Raw genomic sequence first — 12,112 nt, 5'->3', positions numbered from 1 at the left:
AAAGTGATATTTCTTGTCCACAGAATAAGGCATTCTTGTATTTTTGCTTACTTTTATGGTAAAATTAGAAATGATTTGCCAAAAAACTTACTATTCATTCTTGATTTTCTTTCCCAGAATTATAAAATGAAGGCTACTCCTGGATAGTCTATACTTTTTCTCTATATTTTTCCTAAAACTCTTCAGGTATATGTGGTTAATTATTTTAAAGCACATTATATTTTGTTCATCATTCCTTTAAAACAAACAAAAAAAAAGCAAACCTGTATCACTTTCTTGTATTAATGTTTTTTGTCCTCCAATTGGAAGAATCATATCTCATTATTTTTGGTCAGATAATAAATAAGTGTATTTCTTGGGTAAATTGCTTTCATGTTACCTCTAATCCTGGATACTCTTTCTCTCTTTTGCAGGTATCATGATAGAGGAAACCAGTTTTGGGAAAAGTTATGCACAGCTGAATTTCGAGAACTCTATGCTCTGGGCAGTATTCATAATGACCTTTATGTTATAGGAGGACAGATGAAAATTAAAAACCAGTATCTTATTACAAACTGTGTGGATAAGTACTCTGTAGAACGCGACAACTGGAAAAGGGTGTCTCCCCTTCCACTGCAATTGGCATGTCATGCTGTAGTGACATTGAATAATAAACTTTATGTGATTGGAGGCTGGACCCCTCAGGTTAAGAAATTTCCTGTATACATAATTGGCATGGCAATACCGAGTCTGGCTGCTATGTTAAAAAATTGTTGTAGTTGTTGAATACTAAAAGAGTGTGACTTACATTTTGGTAAAGTGCTTTCTGTTTTATAGAATATAACTCAAGGTTTTAAAGTGTTAAAGCAATTTAGGAGAATAGATTTTTAAAGTGTGTTTTCATAGACGTGACTTGATTCAGTATTCATGCTGTGCTCTTCATAATCCTCCCATTCTTGCTAATTATGAAAAATATTTGTGCTGAGAGATTATCTGTAGGGAGCATCTAACTAGGGGTAAGAGAAGCTGGATCCTCATCCAGTTCTGTGTGTCTAATAGCTTTGTGACTTGAGGCAAGTAACTCATAGGCCTTTTCCATATTTAAAATTCTTACCCTAAGTGAGACACCAAAATACCGATCTGTGATGGCACAATCATTTCTATGAAAGCATATTGTGATTGTAACACTTGATATTTTTATTGGGCATCAGCAGGCAGAGAACCCAGAATGCTGTTTCTGTTGAAGTCCAGTGAAGTGATGGCAAACCAGAATGAAAAGTCAGGGGTGTGTGGCCATAGTGGCCTTCTCCCTCCCTGCTGGATGTCCTCTCCTGGTGCCTTGGCACACTCTTCTTAGGACCACTTCAGCTGCCTCATGCCCTGACCAACCAGACTTTCTAATAAAAATTAATCTCACTAGCTCATTGGTCATCCTCATAGCATACAGTAAATTTATTTTTGCCTGTATTATTTTTTGTTTCTCCAAATTTGCTTCAGGATAAAACTGATGCTATTTGCATTCATTTCAGAAGCTTGGGATTTGCCATTTATTTATAGTATATCATACCTGTTTTGTAAACTTAAACCTCACATTTAACACATTTAATTTTTTCTGCTATATGTCAGAAAGTAGTACAGATTTCATCACAGCTAGCAGGAGAAACCTGACAGATTATTTGTAATTAAACTTTTTCAAAATTATCCATTTACATAGTTAATTTTGCATGCATAAGCTCCAAAAACAACTTAGAAGCTTTTCTTTGCATTTCTTTCACTAAAATAGAGATTAAATACTTAAATTAGAAGGAAAATTAAAACCATAAAGTCAACGATTGTTAATTTATAAAGTTTCTGAACAGATAACATGAACATTTACCTCATAGAGGAAAGGCTTTGCTACCCAGTTGAGTACTTGTATAACAATTGCAAGATCACACAGGGTTGTGCGTGTGTCATGGTGAGCATAACTCTTGGTATATTTAAAGTAGTTAACTAAAATTAATTGCATAAGCTTTCGTAAGTATGCCAGTTATTTCTTTGTTGAACACTTGTATCACCCAAAAAAATGACACTCATGAATCCTTAGCTTGAAGTCATATAAAGTTCCACATACATGTATACAAAAGACATCATTTCACCTAACATTTATGAATAGGAAAAGCCACTTCTGTGTAAGAGTATAATTGTTTAATTTGTACCTTCTCTAGTCATTAAAAAATATAAAATAAGTGTGTTAAAATAACTGCAAATAATTTAGATTAGTCCATAAGTCTTGAAAATTGAATTCACATCATTCCTATATAGGCCATAATTATGGTGTAAAAATAATTATGAAGACACTAAAATGTTTTGGCAACTTTGTTTCATATGGATTAGAAAAATAAAAGAAAATGCCTTCTATATTATTAAAATTAGTTTCTCACAAATATTAAAATCAACAACTATGAAGTTTGGTAAAATAGAATTACACTTTAAATACTATTCAAGAGAGCTTGGTTTTTTTTTTTTTTTTTTTTTTTTTTTAGGCTTTGCAGTTGCTTCTTTTAAAAAAAAAAAAAAAAAAAAAAAGCTGTAATGAATGTCTCACTGCTAAGATCACAGATTGTTTGCTATACCCGAACACCTTTGGCCCATTATTTCAGAATATAAATTCCTCTGATAATGACAGTACACTTATAACCCCCGTCATGGGGTTTGGTGGGTTTGTGAGTATGAGTCACTGCAGTTAACCTCTATTTATCTCTTTGGCTGTCTGCTTTGATTAATTGCATTCATGTACTCACAAAGATCGCTAAATGGTATGTTGTTATATTGGCTGTCATATTTCATACAGATGGATCTTCCTGATGAAGAACCTGATCGATTAAGCAACAAACTGTTGCAGTATGACCCCAGCCAAGATCAATGGAGTGTGCGGGCATCCATGAAGTACTCTAAATACCGATTCAGTACAGCTGTAGTCAACAGTGAGATTTATGTTTTGGGTAAGAAGAAGCAGATTGCTAACAGTATAACTACTTTTATTCTCCTCAGCAGTTTGCCTCAGCAAAAATGAAATGTTCTCCTTTGCACTTGTATCCCAGTTCAAATTTATATACAACTAGCTGAACTTTGTCTTTTATTTCTTGTTTTCTAGAGCACAGTCAAATAAGATTAAGGGAAGTCCATTGACATTGAGAGCAAAACTATTTTTATGGCATTTATAAGTGCCTTGGAATGTAAAAACAGTAATGATATATCCTTATATATACTACCAAGTAATATACTTTGAAATAGGAATAAGCCTTGGGCCACTTTTAGTCAATGAAATGTGGGCTTTGCACCAACTGTGATGGATCTATGCCATTAGAAGAGAAAGCCACCATAGGTAAGACTGTGCCACAGATTGTGCCAATCCTCATTTTGCCTAACCCACCAAATTTCTAGACAGGTGTTATCAAGCAATTTTCATTTGAATGCACTTTTTTCTTATGTGTGTCTTGTACTTCTTATATGTATGGTCTTGTACTAACTATAACTAGTAAGAATTGGTAAAAGACTTCAGTTCCACTAAGGTGGGTACAATAAAAACAATTCCACAACATGCCCTATGTATCCCGTATCCTTCTCCACTCCTTGATTTTTCCTGTTATGTTAAGTCCCTAGCTCTTTTAAGGACATTCCATCTACCTAACATTATCCTCTGTCACCTTCCCTCACCTTCCATAAGTATGGGAAAGAAACACTGAGGCAGGGAGGTTGACTGGACTGATGAAATGATACCTATGCCAATTCTTTATTTCATCCAATCTGCATTGATGGCTAATGGGAAAAACACGGAAAAGATGATGGATAGCAAAGAAATGGCAAGGAAGAAATACGAAATAGGGGATGGAAGCAAACTAAGCATTTAAATAGAAAGTATTATGATGATGATTTTTTTTTACTAGAGGGAGGCCATTATCTCTTAGCTGTTTGCACAGCATGAAGGAAAATAATTAATGCACTCAAGCATTAGTAGTTATTTTATGATTTTAAGAACAAGAACATTATGCAACATAATTTATGACTACCTCAGTTATGAGATTCACTTATAATTAAGTTTTTTCTCTTGATATGTATTTCTTTGTTATAACCATATATTATGTCACAGGCCCAGAAGAGACAATCCCTAACCTATGATAGATCACCTAGGATAGGTGTATCACTCAAGGGGATGAAGGGCCTTTCTACTAAACATATTAAAGTTGGGGACAGCCAAAAGTGGGATAAAAGTGATATATCAGTTGGACCAGAATAAGATTTCCCCCTAATGTGGAGCCACAACTATGCTAGATGTGGAATTTAAATGATAGTATATTGTTTGATAAAGTACATGGGAAAGGCACTTGTGGGAGCTTACACTTCATGGCATGGACACTGTCCATTGAATGAATGAAAGGAGGTAGATTTAAAAGAACATGTAAGATTTGAGTGGATGAAATCTAGAAAAGAGTATGCTCCAGGAAAGGGTGCAATGAGAGGGGGCAAAAAAGAACAAATAAGGAGAATGAAATAAGCAGTGGTTTGGAGGTGAGGATGAAAGTGGTGAGAGTAGAGGATAAAAAGAGCGTAAATGAGTCCACCAGGGACAGGGAGTTGTGAGAGAAAGAGCTGAGTAGTAAACTGAGAAGCAGATTATAGAGGCCTTTGGATGAAGAATTCAGGAAATACTAGTGAACAGTAAGAAACCACACAGAAGCAACATGATTAAAATATTTTAGAAAAACTGGTGAGATAAGCATGTAAAGAACACAGCAAAGACAAAAAGAAACTGGAAGTGGAGAGACTGATTAGGAAGGTTTTTACAGTAGCTTACGCTGTAGTTTCTGAATATTCAGAACTGGAGAACAGATTCATGATCACCCCAGTAAGCTTTACCACCCTGTAAGATTCAGCCCAAAAGAGTCAACTTCCTCAACATTTGCTACTTAATTCCCAAATATATTTATAAACTTTGAAATGGAATGTAGTTCAGTTGTTTAGGTATTTTTGTAGCAGTCTTAGTTCATATTTAATTGTTCACTGTATATATAATTGGAATTTGGGCAAGTATCATATAGAATCCTAAAACCTTATTAGTTTCAGTGACTCACATTATCTTAGCAAAAGCCCTGTCTGCTTTTAGGAATCTATATGTACCCCCACTGTGTTTTGGGTCACTGTCAATTAGTATAACAATGAGCCCTCTTTCTAATCCCTATAATGGATTTAATTTCTTACTATGTCCTAGATAGTCTACGGGTATCTTCCAAAAAGCAGCCACTGTGAAACCTCCTTCACCAGGAAGGCAGCATGGTAAAGTAGGGAAGGCACTAGCTTTGGAGTTGAGTGTGTTTGGATTGAAATCCTGATGTGCCACCTATGTATTCTTGGTCTGGTAAATATTTTTATGTTGTTGTTGCTAATATTAAAATGGGAATGCCTACCTCTTTCGAGATATTAAGATAATATATGTATAATTCCTACAATATAAGTGTTCAGATATTGTAACTTCTGTTTATTGAGCCCCTTTGTTACAGACACTTTGCTAAATTCTTTGCTTAAAGTTTCACTTAATGGTCATAAAAGCAGATAAATTATTAACTGATCTGTATAGCTGGCTAGATATCTAGACTCATTCTCCGACTGAAAAAACCTAAAAACGTTGTAAAGCATATCTTTAGAAACCTTTTAAGAGCTGACGTGCCAGTAAGAATTTAGCAGACCAAAAGCCAAATGAAAGCAGATTTCCAACTATGAAAAACTGAAAAAGTCAACATTCTATACTTAAAAATAAAATAAAACCAGACATATTTGTCAAAAACAACCATTTTAGATCTCCAGAAATCAATCGTAAGTAACAAATTGAGAATAGTTTCTTTGTTTAAAAACAATACTGAGCTTGAAGTAAGACTTCAGGCAGTCTGCAGCATTCTCTTGTGAGGCTCTATTGCTTACCCCAGGTCATTCAACATGATAATACTGCTAGAGTGGGGCTGGCTACAAAAACTAGCAGCTTTTTTTTGCCAAAGGGGGCTGACATGTTTGTGAGTAGAGGGTGGAAAACCCACACTCACAGTGGAAAATAGGAAAAGCCTACAGTTCTAGGCTGAGGTCTTAGTCCTGGTTGGTACAACAGCAGACAAAAGAACTGGCCAGAAATTTAACAGGAAGATCCTGGAAATCAGAAAGTCACAGAGAGACTTGATAAACTCATCCCCTGGAGGCCAAGAAAGCTGCATAAACATGCAGCCCCATAGAGAGCCCAAGCTCTCCACACATTCCTAGATGACTGGTAGGTTGAGCACATGTACAGAGCAGATCCAAGAGGACCAGGCAGAAAGTGAAAGTCATAGTAGACTTGGAAACTATCTGAACTTTTAAGGTACTCCCATGCAGATCCACCAGGAGAGAGTGGAAGCCTTACTGGTGTTTGACTACCACCACCAGTCATTGACAGAGACTAAGCTATGCAGAAATAAGGGTAACTCATAGGCTAAAATATAAAAATGTATAAGATTTCCCCTCTGAAAACAGAGGGGAAACCGCAGCAAACAGTAGAAGAGGCATATTCAGTTTAGGTAAATTACTTAAAAACAACAAAAAAAGGCAGTCAAAAAAACAGAAAAGAAAGAAACCCTCAAGGAAAAACAAAGAAAATCAGGATAAAAAGTTGCTACAATATATTATCCATAATGTCCAGTACCAACAAAAAATTACAACACATGCAAAGGAAAAGAAACAGAAAAGCATAACCCATTTGGGGGTGGGGGTGGTGCAGAAGTATTCAATAGAAGTTGTCTCTGAGTGAGCCTGGATGTTGGATTTGGGAGACAAAGTCTTCAAAGTGACTATCAAATATATGTTCAAAGAATTAATGGAAACCAATTTTAAAGAATTAAAGGAAAATATGACAATGAGTCCACTATGATATTGATAAAGAATAGAAATTATCTAAAAGAACCAATGAAAATTTTAAACTTGTAAAGTACAATAAACCAAATAAAAGTGCACTGAAGGGGCTCAGTAGCACATCTGAGATGTTAGAAAAAAGAATCAATGAACTTGAAATCTATAGAGATTATATAATCTGAAGAAGAGAGAAAAAATTGGAGAAAAATCAGCAGGGCTCAGAGTCAGGTGGAATAATATCAAACCTATGAACAGATGTTTAATGGGAATCCCAAAAGGAAATGAGAGAGAGAAGTAATGATCAAAAATTTCTGAAATTTGATGGGAAAACATTAATCTACAGATCCAAGAAGTTTATCAGACCTCATATAGGATAAATTCCCAGAGATCCTCACGTAAATACATAATAGAAGAACTACTAAAGACAGAAAATTCTTAAAAGCAGCAAGATAAAAATGCCATATCATGTAGAAGGAAACAAGAGTATACTTAACAGATGAGACTTACCAGAAGCTTAGAGGCAAGTAGACAGTGGAATATTATATTCAAAGTGTTACAAGAAAAAAATGATCAATCAAGAATTCTGTATCCAGCAAAACTGTGCTTCAAAACTTAAGGTGAAACAGACATCCCCAGATGAATAAAGATGGAGATAATATGTGGCTAGCAGACTTACAAGAAATATTAAAGGAACACTAAAATCCTTCAGACTGAAAGGAGGTGATGCTAGACAGTAACCTGTGTCCACAGGAAGAAATGAATAGCACAAGAAATGGTAAATATATAAGGAAATATAAAGGGCTGCATAATACATGTTTTTCTTTTTTCTTCTCTTAGTTTCTTTAAAAGATATAAAAGAATACAGATGCTTCTCAACTTACAGAGGCATTACATTCCAATAAACCCATCATAGGTTGAAAATATAGAAAGTAAAAAATATGTTTTATGCCCTGATAAGCCCATCATGAAGTTGAAAAATCTTAAGTCAAACCATCATAAGTTGAGGACCATCTGTAAAGCAGCAATTGTGATACTATATAGTTGGTTTTTTCACATATGCAGCTGTAATATATATGACAATATCAGAGTAGAGGAGGAGAAAATGGGGTTACTTTGGAACAAAGTTGCTGTTTGTAATGAAACCAACTCAGTATTAACCTAAAATAGAGGATGATAAAGTAAAACACACATTAGACTTTCTAGAGCAACCACTGAAATTTTAAAAAGTAGTTTAAAAGTCAACTAAAGAAGCCAGGCACAGTGGCATGCACATGTAATCCCAGCTACTTGGAAGGCTGAGGTGGGAGGATCACTTGAGCCTAAGAGTTCAAGACCAGCCTGGGCCATATAGTAAGCCTCCTGCTCAAAGAAAGCTGCAAAAGAAAATGGTACACTTAAAAATGTGTTAAATACAAGAGAAGGCAGCAAAGGAGGAACAGAGAAAAAGAGTTTCAAGAAGTAGAAAATAAATAGCAAAATGGCAGATATATAGCCAGTCACTATCAAAAATTACATGAAATGGGAATGGACCAAACACCCTAATCAAAAGGCAGAGATTTTCATACTGAATAAGAAATTAAGACCAAATATATGCTCTCTATAAGAGACACATTTTGCATTCAAATACACGAATATTTACTATCATTTTACCATAGAGAAAGACATAAAATGCAAAAAGTAATATTAAGAGAGGTGCAGTGACTGTATCATCAGACAAAATAGAGTAGAACTTTTACTACAGATAAACAGAAAAATTTCATGATAATAAAATTGTCAATAATATCAGGAAAATATATCAATTATAAATGTGTCATACCCAAAAAGAGAGACCTAAAATACATGAAGCAAAACCTGAGATGAAGTGATGAAGCTGTGCACGGTGGCTCATGCCTGTAATCTCAGCACTTTGGGAGGCCGACGTAGGCGGATCACTTGACGTCAGAAGTTCAAGACCAGCCTGGCCAACGTGGTGAAACCCCATCTCTATGAAAAATGCAAAAATTAGCCGGGTATGGTGGCATATGCCTATAGTCCCAGCCACTTGGGAGGCTGAGGCAGGAGAATCACTTGAACCCGGGAGGCAGAAGTTGCAGTGAGCTGAGATCATGCCACTGCACTCCAGCCTGAGCAACAGAGCAAGACTCCGCCCAGGAGTCCAGGGGAAAAAAAAAAAAAAATGAGATGAGAAATAATCAAACAATCATCAATGGAGATTTATTATCAAGAATTGATAGGATTAGACAGAGTATTAGCAAGGTTTCAGAAGATTTAAACAGCACTATCAACCAACTTTACTTACCTTAACTGGCTTGTGCTGACAGCTGCATAGCTTTGTAAATATACTAAAAATCACTAAATTGTACACACAATGGGTGTATAATGTGGTGTCTAAGTTGTCTCAATAAGTAAATGTGCAGGGCACCCAATCACTTATTAAGCCTGGAAAATTGTAAGCTTTAGTTTCCCAGGCTTGCAGCTTACCAAAATTACTCCAGGTGGGAAATCTAATTAGAGTTACTATGCACATAAAGCTGGTACTTCAAAGAGCTACAGCCTCTGTGTAACCATATTCTAGAAGTAAACCTGCCTTACATCTCTCATCTCAGAGGACTTCAAAGAAACATCTTGGCACTGAGAAACTTACTGACGAAAGGCTCATACATCCCTGAGAAGTAATAATCATAAATAAGCTCTTGAGTGGAATTTCAACCCAAATTCGCATACCCAAGTGGGAAAAAAGAAAAGACAAAGCTTGAATCATGAATTTAGTTTAAGATGCCTCAGACTGATAGTGTGCTCAGGTACCTGGAAAAAACAAATTCACATTCTCTCAAGAAATGTATCTTTATCCTAGACCTCAAAAATCCCCCACAAATAATTTTCCAAGGAAAACAAGCATTCCACAGTTAATGAAGCAAGACAACTTGAGCAAGAACCCATGGAAATAATGGCCAGTAGAAAAAACAAGCAACAACAAAAAAAAACCAGTGGAGACCTCACATACTGGAAGTATCAGACAAATAGTGTGCTTACTCTGTTTAAAGAAATAAAAGATAAAATTTACAATATCATCAGAAAATAGAAAATGATAGAGAATGATAAAAAATGTTTGGGTAAGTGACTTTATAACTGCAAGGAATGTAAAAATATATAACAATATTAAAACCCAATGGGTACATTTGAGAGCAGATCACACAAATATAAAGAGAAAATTAGTGAATAGAAGAGAGTTCTGAAAATTAGTTAATAGAAGAGAGTTCTGAAGAATTTGCCCAGAGTATATCACAAAGATTTTTTTTAAATAGAAGAAAAGTTAAGATAGATGGGTAATAGAGTGAGAGGATTAATAATGTTTAACAAAGTTCTATAAGGAGAGGAAAAAGAAAACAGGACAAAGGCAATATTTGAAGAAAAATGGGTGAGGATTTTCTAAAACCAGTGAAAGGCACTAATGCACACAAACAAACAAAAATAATGAATGCCAAGCACAACAAACAAGAAATATATACATACATTTGTAGTTATCATGAAACTGAAAAAACACCAATGAAAAGAGAATATCTTAAAAGCAGATTAAGAAAACAGACCGATTACTTTTAAGAAGTGACAGATTGACATCTGACTTATCAACAGAATAATGGAATCCAAAAGACAGTCAAATTACATGTTTAATGTGCTAGCAGAAAATAAATGCTAAAGTGGAATTCTATACCTAATGAGACGGTCTTTCAAGAACATGGATGAAAGAAAGACATTTTCAGATGAGGTAAAACTGAAAGCACACCACCAGCAGACCACCATAAGCAGGTAAAACTGAAAGCAGACCACCATAAAGGAATTTTAAAGTATGTTTTTAAGCAAAAATTATGATCCCAGATTGAAGGTCTAAAATGCAAGATGAAATGAAGAGCAAAGAATGTGGTAAACAGATGGGTAAATGGAAACATTTCACACTTAAATATTTAAGATAGACTTTTAATATCAGTTATAAATATTAAATTGACTTATAAAAAATAATAATAGTTTTTAAACAGTGATAAAATAGTAGTAAAATAAATGAAATCAAAATTATAATAACAAGTTGGGACAGAGGTGAGTGGAGTGAAAGTGTCTTAAGATCCCCTTATTATCCAGGAGGAGGACCAAGGAAGGGATTAAATTTGCAACATTTGATGCAGACATTAAGTATGCATGTTAAATTTCTAGGCTTACCACTAAAAGAATACAGAGTATACAAATTTTAAACTTACAAATGGGAAAAATAGAATTAAAAATCAGTGCAAAAGAATGCAATAAATAAGAAAGAAGAAATAGAATAAACAAGACAACTGCTAATATGAAATAAAAAGCTGGATATTAGATGAAATGTATCAACAATTATATTAAATGAAAATGCACTAAATGCTTCAGTTAAAAGACAAAGATTATCAGTCTGTTGGAAAGAAAACCAACCATATTCTGTTTAAAACATGACTTGATTGAAAAATACATTTTGGGTAAATTTTAACTAAAAAGAAAAAGCTGGTATAGCTGTTTGTTAATATTAGCCAAAACATACTTTAAAGCAAAATCAATTAATAGAGTTTCTGGCTCCACGTAAAATGGAGTAAGCACACTTCACGTTCTCTCCCACTGAATACAACTATAAAACATGGACAGAATGCATGGAAAAGGTATTTGAAGACTCTGTAAACAGAAGTAGGTGCATCAAGAAAGAACACCAGAATTTTAAGTACCACCACCATATGACTTATTATGTTCTCTCCTCTGATAGCCCCTAGCCTGAAGTCAATGCAGCTAGAAACCCAGAAGTGGGCATTATTCATAGAGAGAGCACCAAGAAAATCTGTCTAGTTTTGGCATGAGTTACTGAAAAGAGAGGTTATAATTATCAGAATGTAGATATCCCCTCACTTTTTTCTCTCTGTACTCTTACATCTCAATACCTAGACAATCCCATGACAATGATGACCAGCAAGAGCCAAAACTCAAAGGGAGAAGAAACTTCCTCTCCATTTAGTCAAGCTGCAGTTCCAAGAGGGTGTGGTCAACCCACATTGCTTTCCCCTTTTCCTTTCTCCCTTGTCCTGTCACTTGAGCCCAACAAGAGTTCAAATACAGAAATGTGTGGCAGAGAGGGGTAACTAGAGCCTCAAGTTTCTAGCCAGAGAACCAAAAAAGGGAACATTTGGGAACTAAAAGTACCAGGGAGATCTCAGGG

At 35.0% G+C, this 12,112-nt stretch overlaps 1 protein-coding gene across 5 annotated transcripts in view; it reads left to right on the top strand.

Moving 5' to 3' along the window:
- The window catches only part of KBTBD12 (kelch repeat and BTB domain containing 12), a 78,648-nt gene that overhangs the window by 11,763 nt on the left and 54,773 nt on the right, over window positions 1–12,112 (top strand). For 3 of the 5 annotated variants that reach the window (XM_065539088.2, XM_065539087.2, XM_074033180.1), the window contains 2 exons: window positions 414–684; window positions 2,813–2,963. In XM_065539088.2, coding sequence (XP_065395160.1) covers window positions 414–684; window positions 2,813–2,963 — 422 coding nt within the window. Of the gene's footprint in view, window positions 1–413; window positions 685–2,812; window positions 2,964–3,115; window positions 3,561–12,112 lie in introns of those variants that run through there. The other 2 variants (XM_005571782.5, XM_074033181.1) reach the window with 1 other exon arrangement.

Source organism: Macaca fascicularis, chromosome 2 (assembly GCF_037993035.2).
Source record: "Macaca fascicularis isolate 582-1 chromosome 2, T2T-MFA8v1.1".
In the NCBI taxonomy this organism is placed as follows: domain Eukaryota; kingdom Metazoa; phylum Chordata; class Mammalia; order Primates; family Cercopithecidae; genus Macaca; species Macaca fascicularis.
This window is presented reverse-complemented; position numbering and strand designations above follow the sequence as displayed.